The 24,327-nt window shown below is 39.0% G+C and overlaps 1 protein-coding gene across 1 annotated transcript; it reads left to right on the plus strand.

Annotated features, from left to right (window-relative positions):
- Positions 1-349: 349 nt before the first annotated feature.
- On the plus strand, positions 350-23,013 carry SMURF1 (SMAD specific E3 ubiquitin protein ligase 1). The gene is made up of 18 exons (XM_053470676.1): positions 350-483; positions 5,471-5,509; positions 6,291-6,399; positions 8,163-8,296; positions 11,672-11,737; positions 11,848-11,923; positions 12,413-12,651; positions 13,725-13,809; positions 14,413-14,559; positions 14,722-14,923; positions 15,110-15,213; positions 16,126-16,240; positions 17,555-17,733; positions 18,861-18,998; positions 20,614-20,734; positions 21,383-21,584; positions 21,812-21,896; positions 22,775-23,013. Exons 1-18 carry the CDS (start codon positions 429-431, stop codon positions 22,872-22,874), a joined length of 2,196 nt encoding a protein of 731 aa, XP_053326651.1. The 5' UTR covers positions 350-428; the 3' UTR covers positions 22,875-23,013.
- The last annotated feature ends 1,314 nt before the right edge of the window (positions 23,014-24,327 follow it).

Consider the following 24,327-nt stretch of genomic DNA (forward strand, 5'->3'; position numbering starts at 1 on the left):
CTTTAGATCATTATGGGTAGTCATAGTACTGCGTGACATCAGAAGCGCGCCAAACCATTTTGATGTGAATCTGAACGATGTTAAACATAGATTCTAGACACCAATACAATGTTATTGCCAACTGACCCGCTTTTTGACCGTTCATGATCAACTCTAGAAAATGGTTTTCACAACGGTAACATTACATTATATGGAGGCCATCAAGACATCTTAGCGCTAAAACAAACAAACAAACAAAAACGCCATAAAACTTCTAAACCCAGCCCTGCAGAAGCACGGAATGTAATTATTTCCGGCGCATTTCATGACGTCATTATCATTTTACGTGCTCACTGCAGCTCATTCTCGCGATGTTTATGAAGGACGCCGGATAGACGGGCTGATCTAGGTGTACGGTCTACTCATGTAGGGTCCCGTAGTAGGGCGGGATGTCGATTAACGAGACCCGGAGAGGCGGGTCCAGCATCAAAGTTAGATTAACAGGTAAGTAAATGTTATTCGGTACCGAGAGTATCGCTCATGCCCGTACCTGTACGCTGTGTCTTGGAGCACTGCTCCGAGTCTTATTATTTAGATTGCCTTATTACTTATATCGTAAATATTTCGTGTGTTCAGCTGAAATGTAGGTAAGTCCTGCGGCCGGTTTATTACTAGGTTAGGAAGTGGGTTAAAGTATTTTTTTACGACCGGGTGTATACGTTATGCGGAACTACCTTTAAAGCCACTGTTAGGGAAATGTTTAATTAAAATACGTTAGACCTTTTAAACCCGGCCATTGTTCACATGTGGTCTCCAGCATTTTCTTCATCTTTACATCGAATATATATGTTTTACTTTGTTGGGTTGCTTATGTATTTGGTGGCATTGTTTCCCCTGCAGCCAGGCCTAGAATGTATGTCTCTATTTTTGTTTGTTTTCGTGTTTTGTTATATATAATGTGTGGTGTGTCTCTAATTTAAATAAATAAAATGTGCACCATGTGTACCTTAAATGAACTGTAACAGACCCATAACTTTTTTCTTTCTTCACACCTAGTTTGGAAGGTAATCGGTGTCATATTACCTTTGGTTGTGGACCTTTTGTGTAGTATGTAAATTGTCTGCACACACTAGGGGTGGACAAAGTTATTTGGAAGCCAAACAAATGCAGTAGCCACTTTGATTTCCCCTGCAGCTAGTAATGGATAACGGTCATAAAAAAAAAGGTCCTTTTTACTAATTTGAGCAGAAGCTGTAGCATGTTGGCTCCCAGCATATATGTTATACTTTACCAAGGTGGAGTAGAAAAGGGATGCGGTATGTAAATACAAACCGTAATATAGCTCGTGATATTGGAATATTAAGTTGTCCTACTCCGTAAGCAGCTCTTACACAACATGGAACTATTTTCTCTACAAGTCTTCTTACCTGCTTTGTAAGTGTAGTAAGCTGCATAATCTGTAGCCATACAGGTCCCACATTTTGTGAAAAAATTATTGCAGTTATAGCATTCTGGAGATATTTAAAAATAGAAACCTAGAATTTGAAGGCCCCATCTAGCCTGCCTGTTTTTCTTGATGTCAGGACCATAATCAGGCCTTGCACTCGTCTTAGAGCCAGGAAAGCTTCTGCGAAAGCATTCAAGAGTAGCTGCTTCTCAGCACTTTACCCGTAGTGCACAATGGTGTGCATTTCATTCAGAGTAGTGCATGAAAAGATGAAGTATTGGGAGGCTGCTCCAAACATGGAAGTTATTTATTGCATGTTTACTGTCAGAATGGTAAGCATTGAATACCTTTGCTTAGTTTTCTGAAATCACATGATGACCCAACGGTCTTTCAACAGGTCAGAGAAATAAATGTGCAAAGATCCAAAGGGTCCAGGAAAATGTACCCTCAGTTTATTATCCCTAATCTCCCCAACTATAGAAGAATGCATATTAATGTACCATGTAAGTACTTAATATACCTTCTTCCAAAACAAAAAACTTGCCTAATGCAAGATGCAGCTTTGCTGCTGCAGTTGCCCTGCTTCTCAATGGTCTGACTATTACTTATCTGATCGGCTGCGCAGAGAGATATGCAAAGCAGACACATCTCCTGCATGGAGTTTAGCTTGTGCTGGTTGGGCAGATTATTATGCAGATGCATATGGAGAAGGGACCACATAGTTATTCTGTCTATTAAAGTGTATATGGCGCCTGGAATTTCCCTTTAATGTATACCAGAATATTTTCTATATTGCTTGTATACTAGAATGAAGCCTACCCCTATGTGCTCAATATGGAACATTTAAATTTTTTTGTGTGCTTGTGGCCTGTATCTTAGAGAAAACATTTGCAAATCAGGATCCAGTATCACGTTCACCTATGCACAACCCCAGTTTACCTTGTTTCACCTTCATTTCTGTGTTGGCCACACTCTTGGTTGTAAATTACCTCTCTTGCTTTTTTACCACTGAACTACCAGGCTGCTGGGCTGTTGTGCATTTCTAATGGTCACATAAATATGAAACCTAGAAATCTTTTTTACTTACTTTTTTGAGCCATAAAAAGTTAAAACACTTGCTTCTGTTTTACTAGTACTATTTTACTGTTTTTTTGTGTTTAATTTTAACATTTTAACTAGCTGTTACGTTAAAGGGGATGTCATGAAAAAATGTCTTTCCGTCTTTTTTAGTAGTGTAGTTTCACTGAAGAGCTGGCTTTTGTTTTAAATTGTTTACCTGGAAGTCACTATTGTAGGGAGTATGATATTTTTGTTACATTCTATATACAAACACCACTCTGCACTGTTTATTTGTGGCAGCATTAATGAAGTTCTTTCTACATAATTGGCCTGAAGGGCTGCCTTGGATGATAGACTTAGACGTTATGTTTGTTATGAAACAGTATGCATTTCCTGCAGGTTCTCCTAGATTTAAGTCCTTTTTTCATTAGCTAAATGTATATTGGATAAAGTTCAATGTAAAATGGATTCTTTGTTGGTGGACCTGTATGGGGCACTGGAGTGTCTCTAAGTTATTTGTGGACATCTGATGCAACACCAAGGAGAAAGCTCCATGAAAAAAAAATATTGTCTCTGTAATGCAGTTGTCCTATTTTCAGCTAATTTTCTTATAATAAGCCTTTTTTATCTATGGATGTGGAAACTGCAGTTGTTGTCATTTGTGATATTTTGGGAGACTTTTCCAGCTAATACATCAGCTGGTTCTTTATGGTAGTGCTAATAAAGAATTTTACTGCATAGACCTCGCTCAGTGTGATTAACTTTGGGCCATTGGATTGTTTACCACAATACAATGTGATAAGGAGCTGGAGTGTGTCTTTCTGGTAGACTGGGTCTCTATTGGGGGTGGGAAAACAGCAAATAGAGGGCATTCTAATGAATCAGTCTCCATTTGCATAAGGGCAAGTACTTAATTATAAAGTTACACTCGGCCGTAATATTAATTACAATAACGCTGTTAAAGAATCAAAGAATAGCTCCATCCAAACATTTAAGTAAAACATGTTAGTCCATTACTGCATGCAAATTGGCAGCTTTCACAGTGGGTTTTTTTTTTTGATACTTTTTTTTTTTCCCTCTCTCATCGTGAGTTACAAGAAGGTGATAATTGGAAAGCATGCTGAATGCTGTGAAAAGTGCTGTGCTTTAAATAAGTACCTTTTTAAGGGTGCATTTCTGCCATTAATGCATTTAATGGCTTAGTGCTATCTTTTTATTTTTTCATCCAGTTGTGATGTAAATCAGTCTTCTCTTTGCATATGGAGTGATTCTTACTTCTGCTTTGCTGGAGGTTCACTAACTTGAGGTTCCTACAGTGTCTAACAAGACCCCCAGCATATATCAGTATTTGCATGTTTAGAACTGCCATGATCTCAATTAGAACACTTTCCTGCCAGCGAGTATCTGCATCAGATAGCCTAACTTGTTGAATCAAGGAAAATTACTTAATACTTAAGTACTTTATTGTGGGATCCTGTATGGGGAGACTACTGTGAGAGAACCAGATAAGCACCCTTTAGTTGTCAGTATCTGGTTTTCCATATGCGGATGTCTAAAGGTTCCTTGTTTTCTTCCATAGAATGTTACTGATACCTCAACTTGCAAGAACATCTATTGTCTCTGTGTGCAAGTGATTTGATGGCAGTACACAAGGCAGATATCTGTTTATACATTGTAATAACTTTCTCAGTAGATTTGCTTAGTGATGCAGACCCCGTCTGCTTAAACCTGGTTTTAACTTCTTTAATTCCGAAACATGTCCCTGATCGGGAGTTTTAGACACTTTTGTTTTAGGTGATGATCCCTGACTCCAGGTCTTCAGATCGGGGAAGGGTTTTGGAATTAAAGGAGTTTTGTCACTGCAAACCTGTGTTACTGTATACAGTTCTCTACTTGATGATCAAGGAGAAAAAATGTTTCTTTGGGACTTTTCTTTTAAATTTTATCACTTCTTGAGTGCTAGGGAGAAATAAAAATTCCCTTCATATCATATTAGTATCTGTCCCTCTCCTTGCCGATGTTCCTCCTGAAATGAAGACAGATGATCTGTACACAAGAAATTGATTTTGTTCTCATTCTTACCTCGGCACACAACGAGTCCCTTGTGTGTATTATCTTTTATTAATATAGCGATAACAATTTATGCAGCGCTTAATACAATACTTATATTCAAGGAATATGATAAGATGAGAATTGACAGACTAAGACAAACTCAAGCTTACAATCCTGAGGAAGTTTCTTACTGGAGTCTGCTATTAAGAACTTTAACATCGTGCTCAGTAAGAATTATGTACAATTTGAGACAATAGATGTTTTATGTTGCTTCCCAGAGTTTAAAAGGGAAAACCCCAGTGTTTTGCATCTCTCATCTCCTGTGTTTACCTTTCCCACGGGTTATGTAAGCAGCCAGAAGATGTAGCGATGTACCGCAATAAAGTCGCATGTCTTCTCTAGCCCACCAACATGATAGGGTAGTAAATACAAAGTTTCTCAATTGTCCCCTTTATATAATGAAATGCATCCTTAAGCGCAATAGCTTTTAATCTCTCATGCATTGTTTATGTCCTATGATTCATTGACTGCCAGTTTCAAAAAGTGTGACAACTAGAGTGTCTGAAGCTGTGTGTGTTGCTGTGAAAGGGGATTGTGATAATAGATTTAAGCAGTAGTCAATGTATATCTGGAATGTTAATTATTCCAGCTTTAAAGTTTGTACAGGAAAATTCTTGGCTAAAACATCTGTAGCATGGCCCCCTTCCCACTCGTGCCCCCCCCCCCCGACATGAATCTGTGTGCATTTAACATTTATTTTGATCTGCATTCAGTCCAAAAATAGTGATATTAAACAAAGCCATGTTCATTGTTAGTGGAAACATTAAACTTAATTGTCTGGAATACGCTGTTTGAAACCCTTGAGTGGCCATTCTGATCTTAGGATGTGCCTAGTGCCATGTCATTCATTCTAAAACATTGTTGTCTTTTCAGTATTATGTGCCAAAAACCTTGCAAAGAAGGATTTCTTCCGTAAGTAAATGCTTTTTTTTTTTTTTTTGGCTAAAAACATTAGGAAAAGTGTGTTTCTAGTGCTATTATATTAAATACAGTGAGTTTGTAACAGAAGGTTATTAAACAATAAAGAACATGCTTGGTCCAGAGGGTATGATCCTTATGACAGACAATATGGCTGTATATCATGCCATGAACCATAATTTCTTTAAGCACAACGTTTTGCGTTTAAAAACTCCATTCATAGTTGCATCTATTATCTATCAGGAACACTGCTGCATGTTTTGCCAACTGCATGCAAGAATAGACAGACTGAACCGTGCACCACTACATTACGAGATTGCATGCAAAGAATCTCAGTACACAGTTGACCTATGATACCTGTCACTTGTTTTTTCAAGGGATTATATAGTGTCTAATAGTTTTTATTTTATTTACTATTCTGGTTGTTAATGTGACTTTATTTGTTTTACTTCACAAGTTGTCTTAACCTTAACACTGTTTCAAATGTAGCTCAACAATGATTTTTTTTGTTCTAATGGAGTGGTTATGTTACAGATAAATGTCACACCTGTAGTTATCAATGTGCTAGGTACATTACACTTACTATGTTGCTATTTTCCACCGCAACTCTGGAATCCTTAAATTCATTCTTCCATCAGGTAAAGAAACTGGAAGCATGCATGATGCCCCTTTGGTTCAACTGCAATAGTCTCTGGAGATGTGATCTGTTAAGTTTGTTTAATGTTGTATATTTTCGGATACGGCTGTTGCTCACTATTAAATTTTGATTTTGTAGGGCTTCCGGATCCATTTGCTAAAATAGTGGTTGATGGTTCTGGTCAGTGCCACTCAACAGACACTGTGAAAAACACCTTGGACCCAAAATGGAACCAACATTATGATCTGTAAGTTAACCATTTTTAAAGCATTTTAAACCATTATTTGCAGGAAAGTGTATAGTTGTACGCAACACAAACAAAATCGGTTTAGAAAAATTTCCTATTCTGACATTTGTTTTTCCATTAGATATCTAGTTAAAATGTATCTGGGGTATATTTTGGATTTCAACCTATTGAGTACATTAGAGAAGCAATTAGGGCTGCAACAACTAATCGATATAATCGATAATGAAATTCGTTGCCAACGAATTTCATTATCGATTTATAAAATGGGTTTTTTTTTCAGAAAAATCCCCCTCATTATATAATCCGTTTGAGTGACTCACAGCAGCAGCTCCTACTTACCAGTCCCTCCCTGTAATCACTGTGACAACTGGCCTCGCCCCCTTCCTTCTCCCAGAAGGCCAGAACCACATGGCTGTGACACTCATCTAACTAAGTATAAAATTAATATTTGGGTTACTGAAAGTTAGGGGAGGTGGGGGTTAATTTAGGGGCAGTTATGGTTAATGGGGTGTTTAGGGGCAGGTATGGTTAATGGGCTGTTTAGGGGCAGGTATGGTTAATGGGCTGTTTAGGGGCAGTTATGGTTAATGGGGTGTTTAGGGGCAGTTGTGGTTAATGGGGTGTTTAGGGGCAGTTGTGGTTAATAGGATGTTTAGGGTTAATTTAGGGGCAGCTATGGTTAATGGGGTGTTGAGGGTTAATTTAGGAGCAGCTGTGGTTAATGGGGTGTTTGGGGTTAATTTGAGGCAGTTGTGGTTAATGGTGTATTTAGGGGCTGTTGTGGTTGACAGGGTCTCTAGGGTTAATTTAGGGGATGCTGTGGTTAATGGGGTGTTTAGGGTTAATTTAGGGGCAGTTATGGTTAATGGGGTCTTTAGGGTTAATTTAGGGTAGTTGTTTTGATGGGGTATTTAGAGTTAATTTAGGGGTAGTTATGGTTAATGGGGTGTTTAGGGTTAATTTAATGATGAGGACTGAGGGTTAATTTGATTAATTTAATAAAGTTAACTTTTAAGGTGCAGTTAGAGATAAAGGGGGCAGACTAAAGGGAATCTAAATCCTGGGGGCCATGAAGATTAACCCAGTACTTATTTATAAAAGTATGGTGTCAGTGTGCTGTGAACGGGTCTGTGACTCTATGAGGGGACTATGAGATATCTGGGGGGTATAAGGCATATCTGGGGAGGACGGAGTGACATATCTGGGGGTATAAGGCATATATACGGTATATAAGGCATATGTGGGGAGGACGGAGTGGTGTATCAGGGTGTATAAGGCATATCTGGGGGTAGAGTGGAGTGGCATATGTGGGGAGGGCAGCGTGGCATGTCTGGGGAGGATGGAGTGGTGTATCAGGGGGTATAAAGCGTATCAGGCACAGTGGCATATGTGGGAGGCAGCGTGGAGTGGCATATGTGGGAGGCAGCCTGGAGTGGCATATGTGGGAGGCAGCCTGGAGTGGCATATGTGGGAGGCAGCCTAGAGTGGCATATGTGCATTTTATCAGTTTTTTTTTATTCTGCTGTTTGTATTTAACATCATGTTAAATTTATTTTAAATGAAAAGTTTACATTCAGTTTTTTTATCCGATTAATCAACAAAATAATCGTTAGTTGCAGCCCTAGAAGCAATTACGGTATATTAGAACAGTGTTGCTGAACACTTTCATTAAGCATATGTAGATCTATTTTTTACTTATTTTTATGTCAGCGAAATCTTGAGATGTGGTCTGAACTTTACATGCATACTTTCATTACTTTTAGCTATATTGGGAAAATGGATTCTATCACCATTGGTGTCTGGAATCACAAGAAAATCCACAAAAGGCAAGGAGCTGGCTTCCTGGGATGTGTCCGACTCCTGTCAAATGCCATTAGCAGACTGAAGGACACAGGATGTAAGTAAAAACTATTTCTCTTTAAGTGAGGTGGAAGGTATATGGCAACCAGGGGGAAATGTCATATTTACTTTACAAATGGATATGTGAAATCGGACAATGTTTAAATAGCCTACTTTAAATAAGCCTTAGTGTGTGTGTGTATATGTATAATTTTGTGTTCTAAATACATTTACTATAACTTTGTATTTTGTAATTATGATGGTATTGCACATTTTCTTTCATTTTAAGGGGGATGTCTAGAATGTGGTTGGCATCCAATACGCATACGTTTACACAAAAATCCTTGGGAGAGCTGGCATTTTAATCTTGTATCTATGAATATATGATTCTTAAAATCACAAGCTTTTTAGAAACTTGACTCTTTGCGTGATTCAGCATTTCCATGAATGGCTTGGACTTTCAAACAGAGCTAGGAATGATGTTTCTAATGCAGTATCTAGTTGTAAAAGTTATTAGGCTTGGTTTCCATTGGGGTTTTTTTGGCTAAAAACGCCAATAGCGCCACCTGGCGTTTTTTTGTGAAAAACGCATGCAGCCAGATGTTAGCTGTAATTCAATAGGAAATCGCAAAATGCCATTTCCACTTGGCGTTTTTCTGTTTGGCGTTTTTTCAGTCCTCTTTGGCGTTTTTCTGCTTTTTTGGGCTCTGTGGCAGTTTTTCAAAATCGCAGCATGTTGACACTCTGGCGTTTTTTGCAAGAAATCTTGGCTTTTTTTCTCCAATAGAAGTCTATGGGAGAGAAAAAACGCCATGAAAAAGCCATGTGGGTTTATTGCCTTGGCGTTTTTTATGGCGTTTTTTCCACAGTTACAATGCAGAGGATGGACCCAGTATCTGTGTGTCCTACGAGAAATAGGCTGAAAACAAACAGTTTCACACAAAACAAAGTCCTGGACTGGTTCATATTGAATTTTACACCATTTGGAACAAACATGCCATTACAAACAAACATACGCGACCGGATCCTGCGTGCCAAAAGCAACAGCAAACAATTTGCACCATCATTTGGGGCCAATCTTCCCAGAGGAGCAGACATTCGAAATAAAGCATGCCTTACAAACCACAGAAAAGAGACAAAAGGGTCTACCAAGTAAATGACATCAGGAGAGGGCAGATACTTGCCATTTATCCTAATCCCTTTTAGCTGGGTGAAACTTCTAACTTGTAAAGGCTGGAAAAACTGCCTAAGGTCAAAAAAAGCAATTTCCACAGAAAGGCTAAAACGCCAGAAAAAACTGCAGAAAAAACGCCAAAACGCAGGTAAATGCAGTGGCAGTTTTCTTGGCAGTTTTCCTGGCGTTTTTCATCAAGAAAAAAACGCCGGACAAAAACCCAAGTGGAAACCTAGCCTTAAACAGAATAGGTGGAACTGCCAGGGCATATACCGTATTTGCTCGATTATAAGACGAGGTTTTTTTCAGAGCAAATGCTCTGAAAAATACCCCTCGTCTTATAATCGGGGTCGTCTTCTAATCAGACCTCAAATAGAGGTCTGATTAGGAGACTAAGATCCAGATCCCCCGCACCGCTGCAGGGGACCTGGATCCTCCTGTCGTCGCCCCCCCTCCCAATTTAACGCCCCCCCCACACACACACACACTTACCGGTGCTTCCGGAGGTGAAGTTGGCAGCGGGGGTTTGTATGCGTCCGTCGCAAATACCTTCCCCGACTGTCAGAGCTCCAGAGTTCCTGATCTCTGACAGCCGGGGAAGGTATTTGCGACGGACGCATACAAACCCCCGCTGCCAACTCCACCTCCTTCCGGCTGCCGCGGAATGAGACGTCAACCCGCTGCCCCGGCAATACAGCAGGAAATTGGAAGCACCGGTAAGTGTGTGTGTGTGTGTAATGCCTTACACCCCTATATGCCACTCTGGCACTTAGGGGGTTAAAAGGCATATTATGGGGCAGAGTGGCATATAGGGAGGTATAAGGCATTTCAGGAGGCAGAGTGGCGTTAAGGGGGCATTTAATAGTGCACTCTGCCTCCTGAAATGCCTTATACCTCCCTATATGCCACTCTGCCCCATAATATTCCTTTTAACCCCCTAAATGCCAGAGTGGCATATAGGGGTATAAGGCATTTCTGGAGGCAGAGTGCTCTATATAATGCCTTTTAACTCCCTTAATGCCACTCTGCCTCCTGGAATGCCTTATACCTCCCTATATGCCACTCTGCCCCATAATATGCATTTTAACCCCCTAAATGCCAGAATGGGATATAGGGGTATAAGGCATTTCTGGAGGCAGAGTGGCACATAGGGGGTCAAAAGGCATACCATGGGGCACAGTGGCATATAGAGGGTTAAAAGGCATATCATGGGCCACAGTGCCATATTGGTGTGGCAAGCCTGGGGGCAGATGTGCGTAACTGGGGGACAGGTTGGAAAATACAAGAAATAAAAACAAAAAAAAATATTTTTCTCAATCATAGCTTTTATTAAAAAAAATAGTTTACATGAATTAACATTTACTGGTAAAACTTTTTTCCTTTAGGGTCGTCTTATATTCAGGCTTTTTCTTAGTTAATATTCAGATTTTGGGGGGTCGTCTTATAATCAGGGTCGTCTTATAATCGAGCAAATACGGTATTTTCATGCATTTGAATGACAAACAATTTAACACTTTTAGGAAGAAATTGTCAGTTTGCTCCACTGATCCCTGGAAAAAAGAGCAAAATCAAGCATGATTGCCTCTTTAAAGAAGGCCTTTCTATGATTGATTATTGCTCTGCTCATTCTGTGTAATTGACAATTACAAAATTAACAAAATGGCTGAAATTTGTATATCAATTACAGGCAATAAACTAATCCAGGTTAGTTTAGTTCTTTGCTTGAAACAGTGTACAGTATGTATGTCGAATCACTAATACATGTGTTTTTTTTTTTTTTTTTTTTTCTTTTCACTTCCTATGACCAATGTATATACTCACTGCCTACTTTATTAGGTACACCTGTTTAATTGCTTAACACAAATAGCTAATCAGCCAATCACATGGTAGCAACTCGATGCATTTAGGCATGTAGACGTGGTCAAGACAACTTGCTGAAGTTCAAACCGAGCATCAGAATGGGGATTTAATTGACTTTGAACATGGCATGGTTGTTGGTGCCAGACGGGGTTGGTCTCAGTATTTCAGAAACTGCTGATCTACTGAGATTTTCACGCACAAACATCTCGAGGGGGTTACAGAGAATGGTCCAGAAAAAAAATAGAGTATCCAGTGAGTGGTGGTTGTGTGGACCAAAATGCCTTGTTGTTAGAGGAGAATGGGCAGACTGGTTCGAGATGAGAGAAAAGCAACAGTAACTCAAATAACCCTGCGTTACCACCAGGATATGTAGAATACTGTCTTTCTGTTAACTTTCAGATCAACGTTTGGACCTATGCAAATTAAACCCCACCGACAGTGATGTTGTACGGGGCCAAATAGTAGGTAAGAACTGTCTTTCTCTGGTGGCTTTATTTTCATGTATATTGGGTTTCTACTGCTCCACATGGCACTGAAGCCTGTCTGTTTGGGACTAATAGTTCATGTTTTATCAGTAAGTTTACAGACCCGGGATAGACTTGGCGTGGGTGGATCAGTTGTGGATTGCAGAGGTCTGCTGAACAATGAAGGGTAAGAACTGTTATTGAAATGTTAAGGTATAGTGTGCAATATTGCCAGGGTAAAATGCCACATTTTTATTTTTTACATGATGCAATTTCCTTAAATTTAGTTCTTTGTCAAATAAGACTTTAAAATTAATCTACAAAGCTATCTGCACTGTATCTGATGCTAAGGTTGCCATAGTTTAATACACAGAGGTCTAATATTACAGGGTCCGAAAAAAAACTAATTTTTACTTATTTTAGAAGTAGAAGTTCAGTCAGCTGGCTATGCATTGCAATTAAAAAAAAACCATATTTTTCAAATAAAATCCATGTACATTAATAAATTTGTTCGGTGTCATGAGGTTAAAAACAAACCTCAATACAATACCTAAAGATAAGGCATAAAAATGTATTTTGGCTAATCCGTTCAATTTGACGTGTACAGCAGTGCTTTAGTTAATGTTGTCAGGCTGCAAGTTTCCTTCTATCCAGTCATCTCTCATTGTTGTTTAAGGATGGTTTGTGAAGGATCTGGTCCAGGGAGGCCATTAAGCTGTTTCATGGATGAGCCAGCTCCATATTCAGATGGGACAGGTGCAGCTGGAGGAGGAAACTGCAGATTTTCGGACTCTCCAAGCCAGGATCCGCACCACCAAGTACAAAGATTTCACGTAACAGAAGTCCGAAACCATGTTCAAACTCCACAGAACCGGCCTCATGGTTATCAGCCACTGGACTTACCTGAATGCTATGGTGAGCAAGTGGGGATTTGTTTTGTGACTAGTCCACCTTGTCTATCAATTGCAATTATTTTATTAACATATATTCTGTACAAATGTATTTTAGTTGTTGCTGGTGGTGTGTTAAACCTCAGACTGCCTGGCAAATTCTATTCATTTTATGTTCTAAACTAGGGTTGCAACAACTTATCGATAAAATTGAAAATGAAATTCGTTGGCAAGGATTTTCATTATCGATTAGTTGAATCTATTTTTATCGATTATAAAATGAGGGTTTTTTCTGAGCAAATGCTCTGGGGGGGAACCCTCGCTTTATAATCCGTTTCATTCAGTGTCACAGCAGTTACTACTTACCAGTCCCTCCCTGCAGTCACTGCCGATTGGCCCCGCCCATTTCCTTCTAGTCCCTCCCTGCAGTCAGGGGCTATATTTCCTATAGCGTCCACATGGCTGCGACACTCGTAAGATTAATACTTGGGCTGCTGAAAGTTAGGGGATTAATTTATCAGCAGTTATGGTTAATGGGGTTTTTAGGGTTAATTTAGGGGCAGTTGTGGTTGATGGGGTCTTTAGGGTTAATTTAATGCTGAGGACTGAGGGTTAATTTAATAAAGTTAACTTAAGGTGCAGTTAGAGATAAAGGGGGGGGTAAACTAAGGGGAATCTAAATCCTGGGGGCAGTGAAGATTAATCCTGTATTTATAAAAGTATTGTCAGTGTGCTGTGAACGAATCTGTGGGAGGGTGGAATGGCATATCTGGGAGGCAGTGTGGCAAGCCTGGGCTCAAATGTGTATAACTGGGGGGGCAGGTTGGGAAATAAAAACAAGAAATGCATTTTATATAAAAAAAAAAAAAAAAAAATATTCTGCTGTTTAACATCCTGTCTGTTAAATTATTTTAAATAAATGAAAAATTTACATTTTTTTTATCTGATTAATCGAAAAAATAATCTGCCAACTAATCGTTAGTTGCCGCCCTATTCTAAACATTAGGTGCCAAAACTATTCTACTCTGGCTAAATATTTGTTCCAAGCTTTCCCGTACGTGATTCTAGCTATAATTTGGTAAATTGATGTATTTGCAGAACAAAGGACCACAGTGCATGGGCAGGTTTATTTCTTGCATACGCAGACTGGTGTTAGTACGTGGCATGACCCAAGAATACCAAGGTAATATGACACTAATTTTCTAGCCCCTTGTACTCCGGTAGATTATATTTTTCTTTTTTGTTAATAGACCTTTTCAGTTATTTCAGTTGATATTCTAAGCTACACAAATCCTTCACCAATAACATAAAAAAGGAATCCTATGTCATTAGTCCTCCATCTTTTTGATGCCATTGGGGTGGCATGAACAGCATACCAATGGATTTAATCAAAATCCAGCTTTAAATTTGAAATATACTAAAAGTGCAACCTCTATTAAGGGGCTTCTGTGGTTAAATGTACTGATTTTAACTTTTAATATATGTCGAATATAATTTTTAAAGCTTAACTTTTGTCTTGGCACCCAATGTAATCCTTCATGTATGCTCATTCTTTAATCCCTTGAGCCCTCCCCCTATCCATGTAGGCCTTTTGTCCTGTACATCTTTCAACAGATATTACTATTAATTGATGGTATACAGTAGATCTAAAAAGTCTACACACCCCTGTTAAAATGCCAGGTTCTTATGATTTTAACAGCGCTGTGTAGACTTTTTATATCCACTGTATAGGATCTCTTTGAAACTTGGTAAAACATATTGTGGTGTGCTTTCTTTGTATTTTCAGAGACCTTAACAGTGTGAATTGTGATGACCTAGGCCCTCTACCTTCAGGGTGGGAAGTTCGGAGTACAGTCTCTGGGAGAATATATTTTGTAGATCATAATAACCGAACAACACAATTTACAGATCCCAGATTACATCACATCATGAAGTAAGCATTTCTAATTAATTACATTGCCGTTTTCTGTTTTCCCTACATCTGCTAATTGTCTATAAAGGCATTTAGATTACCCTATTGCTAATATGCTCTGCACTAGTATATGCATGGAAAGCTTGTTCCTCTTGGACACGTCATTATAAAGTGTTTTTATAGTCCTCAGTCACAGCTGAAGGAACCAAGCCAACCTCTGTCGGTGCAGAGTGATGGATCTTTGGAGGATGGAGATGAGTTTCCGGCTCAGAAATATGAACGGGAACTGGTGCAAAAACTTAAAGTCCTGAGGCATGAGTTAGCCCTGCAGCAGCCACAGGCTGGGCACTGCCGTGTAGAAGTCTCCAGAGAGGAAATCTTTGAGGTATTTCCCTTTTCTCTATAGATTTTTTTTTTTCTTCTTCTTCCCAATGCATATTTCAAAGATTAGTTGGAAGTTGATTAAATAAGCGCAAATAAAACTATCATGGACATAACATTTTTCCTTCAAATTGGAAACCGTATGATAAGGTAGGGAAAAATGTTATACTATAATGCTCTTCCTGGGCAGGAGTCTTATCGGCAAATAATGAAGATGAGAACTAAAGACCTGAAGAAGAGGCTTATGGTGAAGTTTCGAGGAGAGGAGGGTTTAGACTATGGTGGAGTAGCCAGGTAATGTTCCGCTCTCTAACACTTAAATGCAGCAAGGCTGCATAAGTCTAATCTTTATGCCTTTCTCAATAATCCTGTTATTGGGGATGTCTTATCTATTTTTTATTATTTGTATTGCATGTCTAAAGGAGGCTCTTTCAATGATGCCTAAATGTCTGTGTATTACTGGCCACTTACCGTATTTCCCCATGTATAAGACGCTCCTTAATTTTGGGGCCCGAAAGTTGAAAACAAATGTATTACATAGTTATTGAACTCAAGTTTTACTTATCGGAAAATTCATAGTCTTCATCCTTATCACTCCCATCCATTAACTGCCCTGGACACCCCATTAACCATAACTGCCCCTAAATTAACCCCCACCTTCCCTAACTTTCAGCAGCTCAAATATTTTACTGTTAAATGCGTTGCTTAGCCATGTGGATGCTATAAGGAAAAGGGCGGGGCCAATCTTCAGTGTAACTGCAGGGAGGGACTGTTAATCAGAAAGGGGTGGGGCCGATTGTAAGCGTGACTGCAGAGAGGGACTGGGAAGTAGTAACTGCAATCTAAAACCACTGTATACGAGGCACCTAGTTTTTAGACCCCACATTTTTTCGAAAAAGGTGCGTCTTATACATGGGGAAATAGGGTAGTTGTTTTAGTGACTACACCTTGGTTTTTATTTTAAATACTTACCTTTCTGAACAGCTCCATAAGCAACTCTTAATAATTATATAGAGGAGTGTGCACAAATCTCTTTTCCTTAGGTATTCTACAGCAGTGCAACATTTTAGTTTGTGACTGGTTAGGTACAGCTGAATCATTTGTACAGATCCTTAACACCTCTTTAGTGGGGAATTGTATTATTGAGAGCTTGTATTAGAGGGAGGTGCTGCAACATCATCTAATTGATATCACTCTTTTTGACAGGGAATGGTTATATTTACTATGCCATGAAATGCTGAATCCTTATTATGGGCTTTTCCAGTACTCCAGTGACAATATTTACACCCTACAAATCAATCCTGATTCTTCCATTAACCCAGTAAGTTTTTGATGAATTAATGATTGTACTTGAAGAACCTATGCTCTTGTTCAAGTCTTCAGTTTTCTATTGTTTTGTGTACTGATTCAGGGTGTCATGTCTATCGGTCTTTCAAAGCAGAAATTAAAGTCATAACCTTTTTTATTAATGGATCCTGAGTGCATTGATACATTTTTTTAATGTATGTAAAGCTCTAACTGTGTAATTACGTGGTGAGGCTGAAAGATCAAAGCTTTCGGTAAGTGGGTACCTGTGAGAGGTAGAAAGTGTGATCCTCAGCCATAACACTGATTGGGTCGTAAAGCATACACGACCCTTCCTTGTGCTATTTGCGTATATACATTTTCCCCCATGCGCACTGCACTTTTTTGTTCATGTGTTGCACCTGCTTCTTTGAGTTCATTCACTGAATGCATGTGCTGAAAATGCCACAGTAGAGGCAGGTCCCTGAAGACTGCTTTTCCCAGGAGAAGATTAGGGACCCAGTGTTCCTGTTTGGTCTTGCAAGGAAGTAAAGTAACATTCCTCAGCCGTCCTAAATTATTTAGCGTTCAATCTTTGTAATATACGTAATTGTATTCTTCTAGATTAAGGGGGAAAAAATCCTTTTCAGGATATGGAGGTTTCCCCCCATGAATGAAAGATGCTTTCTTTGAAACTTCATGGGTAGTAAGAATAATTAATGGCTCAACCACTTTAAGATGTCTATGCACAATTTTCCTTAACTACCAAAGCCAAATCCAGGTCATAAGTGTCTGGTCCATTGCTAGGACCTTACACAAACAGTGAATACAGTTGTGAGAAAAGTGAACTCTTGAATAACCAGGATTTCTGCATGCTTCAATTAATAACGTAATTGTAGGTTTTCATGCCTATATTGAACACGCCATGTAAACCTTCATGGTGCAGGGTGAAGAAGTATATGAACCTTTGGATTAAATAACTGGTTGACACTCCTTTGTGGAAAAAATAACCACGATTTTAAGTTTCCTGTAGTTGTAGATCAGATCTGCACAAGTTCTGAGACCACTTAAGTTTACAGAGCTGTTGATCTTCTCCTGTACTTTGACTTGTCTTTCTGTTGCATCACCCACCTTCTGCTGAGCGTCCGTTGATGTACAGATAGCCCTACCTCTTTCTGCAAAAAATGTCTTAATTCATTTTTCCGTCAATGCTGCAACTTAAATATAATATATTAATATAGTGAAAGTGTGAACCAAATTTGACAAAATACTCTGAAAGAGTCTGTTAATATAGGCTAAAAAAAAGTCTACCAAGAAATTCATGACTTTCTGTTTTCCATTTCTTCTTTAGGATCACCTATCTTACTTTCACTTTGTTGGTCGAATCATGGGCTTGGCTGTGTTCCATGGACACTACATAAATGGGGGATTTACAGTCCCTTTTTACAAGCAGCTTTTGGGAAAACCAATTCAACTTTCCGACCTGGAGTCGGTGGATCCAGAGCTCCACAAGAGCTTGGTGTGGATTCTGTGAGTATTTTGTGTTGTGACTACATCGTAAAAGCGAGATACCTTCAGCCGGCATCCATCTTTTGGAAGTGGTGTGTGTGTGTGATTTGTTAACAATAGTTTTTATTTTATTAACGCCAACAAATTACACAGTGCTGTGCAGTTTATTTGGGGGCTGTTAGCATGTAACACATACACAAATATTTATATACAGACTCATCAGGAGTTTAGAACCCTGCACGTGAGCTTGCCATCAACCCTCTGGTACTTATACAAAGATCCTGGCAGGAATCGTGGGTTATGAGGGTCCCACTCATGCGCTTTCAATCTAATGGAGTAGTATGGGTAACTGAAGCAAAATGAGGTGTGAAACAAGGGAGCGGTAGCTGTCTTGTAGTGGTGATTAGGACTAAGTGGTTTCAGAATGCAAAATAAGATTTCTAAATAAAATAGGAGTAGGAGGGTTGAATTGAAACTAATTATCTCATGCTTGGTATGAAACTGCAGCATGAATACACAGGATACTACTGTACATTATAGAAAAAAATGTAGCGCTAGTGCTCCGTTTTTTTCTTTTATATTTTGTTACTTTAGACGTGTTCTGAAGGGATCACATTATAAATGTTGAGCCCCTTATGTTATTTAATATCATTATAGCGCCTGAAAACACACCCTCCTAAAAACTTGTTCTACTCCTGTACTTTGCTATACAAGTGCTCTGTACAGAAAAATTATGGTACATCTAGGGTTATCACACATCCCAGATTGCCCAGGACAGTCCGGGAATGGTAATTCTGAGTGAAGGAGCCAATCAGGAGAGACTTCTCAACTCTCTTGATTGGATGACGGTTCAGAAGCCTCTCATTCACACCAAGCTCAGTGTAAGCTGCAGCTAGCACCAGGTATGTGTGACTGTTTGTCTGTCTGTGTGACTGTGTGTAATGTCTGGTAGCAGAGGGTTTAATTCACTGACTCTGCTCATATCTGGTAATGGATGGGTTAATTATCTGAAACTGCTCATGTCTAATGATTGTATGTATATTCTCAGTTTCCTATAGAACTCCTATATTAGCCAAATCACCTTAATGGTACATAAAAATATACCTGGAGCAATGTCAATATTGTATGCTTGTTTCCTGCTTTCTTAGTGAGAATGACATCACATCTGTATTAGACCACACCTTCTGTGTCGAGCACAATGCTTTTGGGCAAATCCTCCAGCATGAACTCAAGCCCAACGGAAGGGAAATTCCTGTGACAGAGGAGAACAAGAAGGAATATGTGAGGTAATAAAACCTCCCTGTATTCGTATGCATTGTGTGGTATTGGCAATAATATGTAAAACCAACAAATGTATCTAAATGTAACATTTTCCAAACCAAATATCTAGTAACAAGCCCTCATTCAAAATTTTTTTCCTTATTTTAATATTGCCACTCTACCTCCAGAAATGCCTTATACCCCTATATGCCACTCTGGCATGTAGTGGGTTACAAGGCATTTCTGGAGGCAGTGACATAAAGGGGGTTAAAAGGCATATCATGGGGCACTCTGCCTCCAGAAAAGCTTCATGTAGAGCCCCATAGCAGGCTAGTTCATTGAAGTCTGGTTCCTGCAGATCAGACGGTTTCTCATTCACTCTTTTATGTCTACGTAACCCTGTGCTCATTGGGGGGGGGCCCCAATGAGCACAGGGTTACGTAGACATAAAAGGGGACTGGGCAGGCAAGTAAAATGTGTCTCCAGGAATCCACCACTGCCCCCCTCCCAAACTCAAACATACCGCCATGGGTCCTCGGCCTCAGGGGGTTACGGCAAGTTACATCTCATACTCTACCGGTCTCAGCATGTTAAAGTTCATGACAGTACAATTAAAAATATGGCTTGTTTGGAAGGGTTGCTAGGAGAAAGCCGCTTTTCTCTAAAAAGAACACGGCAGCACTGCTTAGGTTTGTAAAGTTGTGTCTAAACAAACCACAAGACTTCTGATGTCCTTGGACAGACAAGACCTAAGTGGAGATGTTTGGGGGGGGGGCAAGCACGGTAGTGGAGGGTGACCGTTTGGACTTGCTTTGCTGCCACAGGACCCGGGAACCTTGCATTGGTTTAGTCAACCATTAATCCCTCCGTATACCAAATGTGAGGCCATCTGACTCAGATATCCGGCTTGGCCATCTGACAGTTAAAGCTCAAGAAATTGAGTCATGAAACGGGACAATGATCCTAAGCACACCAGCAAATCTGGAACAGAATGGCTCACCTGATTGAAATGCTGTGACACGACCTTAAGAGAACTGTGCATAAACAAATGCCAGCAAACCTCAATAAACTCAAGCAACTTGTAAAGACGAGTGGGCCAAAATTCCTCGATGATGATGTCAGGGACGGATAGTCATACAGAAAATGATTACTTCAAGTTATTTCTACTAAAGGTGGTTCTCCACATTATCGAATCATAAGGTGTACTTAATTTTTCACACATGGCTTCTCAATTTTGGCTTTTTCTGTTGAATAAATCCTGACACAATGTTATATCATATGATGTTCATCTGAGTTTGAATTCACCTGATTTTTAGACCTGCTAAGGAACAGATGATATGTAAAACCATAGAAGTCAGAGGGGGATTATAGTAAAACAAAACTTTTAAATGATTCCCCAAACTTGTATACAAAAGCTAAGGTGTGCACCAAAGTTCCATACGTGTTTTGTGGAACATAAGTGTTTGTGTATTAAAAACAGTCTGGTATTTTATTCAGATATTGGTTTAGTCAGTATTTCTGCAAAATGACCAGAGCCTTTGGACTTTGTGGGCCAGATGCGGACAGTGGTCCATTTGAATGTTAAAACGACTGAACATTGCGCTGCTTTATTTTGAGTTGTATTTATCCGTTCTCCTGCAGGTTGTACGTTAACTGGCGTTTTATGAGAGGTATTGAGGCTCAATTCCTTGCTCTGCAAAAGGGGTTTAATGAACTGATACCCCAGCACCTCCTGAAGCCATTTGAACAGAAGGAACTAGAGGTAATGAAAGCCTGATTCCAACAAATAAATGTTAAGCAGCATTTTCTCTTGTTGGTTATATTATTTGGAACTGGTATTTTAGTAAACTGATATTTTAGCTGACTTTGGTCCATATCCATTCTCTGGGATCTTGGTTGTTTGAGGACAAATATTCTTCCCTTAGGGGTACTTTTGCTCTATATACAGATATAACATGAAAGTATTCAAAACATCCTAATGGTTTTACATGACTAGGTTGCAACCTTATATGAATAGGATTAAATGGTTTCAGGTCAAAAAGACTTCAGGTGGCTCGACATGTCTTCTAAGGGGGGGGGACAAATGTACATAACTACTCCAAGGATCAGATAAGCAAATTAAGTTTAGTTTCATTGTAATCTCAGATGCACCCTCAAGTCTATCTGCAATCTTATCTGGTCATCTGTACATAAGCCTATTAATATGCATCATATTGGACAGGTGGATTCTGGGATAAGACATTTCTTGTCTTGTCCTATCCCTTGAATTTATGTATTGTATTGTCGCTATATAAATAAAAGATGATGATTTTTGTAAAGTTTTGAAAATAACTTGGTCCTACTGTTTCACTATAGACTCAAGTGTGTTGCTCTGCATATGTGATTTGTGTGCTTTGTGTTTAATCAACAGCTTATTATCGGTGGCCTGGATAAAATTGATTTAGCTGACTGGAAGGCAAATACTAGGCTGAAGCACTGCCTTGCAGACAGCAATATTGTCAAATGGTTTTGGCAGGCAGTGGAAGCCTTTGATGAGGAGAGGAGGGCACGGCTTCTGCAGTTTGTCACCGGCTCTACACGAGTACCTCTTCAGGGCTTTAAGGCTCTACAAGGTAACTTTGTAGCATGCTTTTAATAATTGGTCTTGAATTTTTTTTTCTTTCATGCCCAATGTGCGAGCAATGGGAAAGCTTTCTGCGCTTGCAAGAAAGGGTACATGGAGACACTGCAACATGAACAGTTATAGTGCTTATAGTCATGTGTCTTCTGCTTTCTTTAGTGTCCCTACAGTGCTATAAAACTAGCTGAACTCTATTTAACTATGACCTTTTCCTGTAAGGTTCAACAGGTGCAGCAGGCCCCAGGCTTTTCACTATACATCTAATTGATGGCAACACAGACAGCCTCCCCAAGGCCCATACCTGGTAAGATGTTTTTTTTGTTTGTTTTTTTTTCTTTGTCTTTTCAAACACTTCTTGTGAGTAAACAAGCCTATTTAACTCTACAGTGCCAAATTGCACATCCTGGAATTTGTAGTACAAAACATTTACAATGTAATTGGCGATATAACCAATGTATACATCCTGTTGTCATGCATTTTAGAATAGAACCAGTGTATGATTAAGCAGTATTTTTAGCTTTGCATGGTGATACAATCCATTTGGGAAGGGGAAAAAAAGGTTGAATGAATATGTGCAATATTTTCTTTAGAATAATTTTAAGTTCAGCTGTTTTACAACCTGACTACAAACCTTGCTTCTGGCAATAAAAATGACTGGCAGTATTTGAATATGAAGCACTTTTTGATTGCTGGATTTAAAATGCTAAATTGGTGGGATCTCTGAGGTCACAAAATTTTACTTTTTACTGGGTTTACATAGAATATATATCAACTTCAATTAAAGACCCAAATTTTCTCTTGGGCTATTATGGTATTATTCTTGTCAAGTTTGCAGATATAAAGCTGGTAGCATGTAAAAACAAAGCTGGTGATTGTCAGTGGTATCTTATTTATTTATCATCAAAGGTGACTTTTTGCAGTAGGCTTAGATGTGTTATAAAATCACTAACATTCTACAAAAACTACCAGGATGTTTTTTGCTGTTAAAAAGAATTTTGCATTAAATATATACAAATACTTAGATGTTCTCACTAAATCAGACTCTTACAATACTCTGCTTAGGTCACTACAGGATTCCTCTCCCTGCTGGTAGTTAATACTAAGTTTGAAAGTAAAAGTCTAATTTGTTCTGTTGCCCTTAAGCGTACTTTTTAATACTTTATTTCTTTTTTTGTGTTTTAGTTTTAACAGAATTGACATTCCACCATATGAGTCCTATGAAAAACTGTATGAGAAACTTTTAACTGCAGTAGAGGAGACATGTGGCTTTGCAGTAGAGTGAATGCTCTCAACCAAAGGAAACTGTTACACAAACCTGATCAAAACCTACAGACATGCTGCAGACCCTTGAACTCTTGTCTACATTTCCTGGTTTCCCTTCCACACTTTTTTGGAAGAACGTGATATCACCTTTTTCTTTCATTTTTTTCATTTTTTTTTTTTGTTCAAAAGATCCTAATTCTCAAAAGTATTGCAAATTGTCAAAGTACCAGGGATAGTCCATACAACGTGAGGGTATTTCAGAGCTCTTATGTAGTTTTGTGGATCATAAACTGGAAGCTACATCCAGGTATTCATTTAAAATTGAATGGTAGAGAATATCTTATCTAGTAGTTTTTAAGCTTGTGCTCCGGATGCAAACATGCAAAGCTAACCATTGGTTTTGTAGAGTTTCTTGCAGTAGAAGTTTCTACACATTGTACCATACAGCTAGTGTGAAGGTTACTGGGTGTTTACACAGTGGAGGGTCTTGACAGATTTGCTAACTGTACATTTGCACAATAGGGACCAGCCTGTTAAGCTCATTTATTTACAGTGTGTATGTTTTAAGTATTTCAAATAAAGTTGGTTTTAGGTAATGCTTAGAACTGGAGGGAAAATATCAAATATATTATTTGTGTTCTGAATCAAATGTTTTATTGCCAAGCTACAAAGATATGTATACAGTTACATTATATGAAAAATGGAAGTGATGCATTGTAAACTTCATGTTGTATTTTGCATTTTAGACATTTTATTTATAAATTCATTTAAGTGAAGCCATGTGTGTGAAATCATTGTTGTGAGAAATGTAAGCATCATGCAACCTAGTGGTCATGTGTAGGTTAGAAAACATTCCTCTTTTGCCTTGTGCTAATCTTTCTCTCATGACTGTAGGACCAAGTTAGTTATATCATAAGTCTTCTCTTGTGACAGAAAAATGAATATTTTCCCTGGGTATATAAATCTCAAATGAAATTCAGGTTTCATTGCCCTGGGGTAATGTGTACCATGTTTCTTTTTTTTTTTTTTTTTTTTTTTTTTTTTTTCTTCTTCTAGGCTAAACATGTTCTGTATGTTAGCCAGGATTTCTCTAAAGGGTTGAAATTATCTGTTTCAGCAGATTGCAGCTTAAGTAACAGTAGTAATCTTTTATTTATATAGCGCCAATAATTTACACAGAGCTTAATACAATACATATATTCAAGTGGTATGACTATTAGAATTGACAGACTAAGACAGGGGTGTCCAACCTGCGGCCCTCCAGCTGCTGCAGGACTACATCTCCCATGCTCCTCAGCCAGCCCATTAGCTGAAAGAGCATTGTGGGAGATGTAGTCCTGCAGCAGCTGGAGGGCCGCAGGTTGGACGCCCCTGTACTAAGACAAACCAATACATTGGGTGGAGTTCACAATCTTGAGGGGATGGGGTGAGAACACACAAGGCATAGAGAAAGGGTGAGAGGTAGTGTGGGG

The sequence above is a fragment of the Spea bombifrons genome, chromosome 7 (assembly GCF_027358695.1).
Source record: "Spea bombifrons isolate aSpeBom1 chromosome 7, aSpeBom1.2.pri, whole genome shotgun sequence".
Lineage (NCBI taxonomy): Eukaryota > Metazoa > Chordata > Amphibia > Anura > Pelobatidae > Spea > Spea bombifrons.

Bases quoted from the DNA above. Each gene is read 5' to 3' on its own strand.
- SMURF1 (XM_053470676.1), top strand. From the start codon at position 429: ATGTCGATTAACGAGACCCGGAGAGGCGGGTCCAGCATCAAAGTTAGA. The intron at 12,652-13,724 runs GTGAGCAAGTGG...ATGTATTTGCAG, and splicing joins GGACTTACCTGAATGCTATG to AACAAAGGACCACAGTGCAT. The intron at 14,560-14,721 runs GTAAGCATTTCT...GTGTTTTTATAG, and splicing joins AGATTACATCACATCATGAA to TCCTCAGTCACAGCTGAAGG.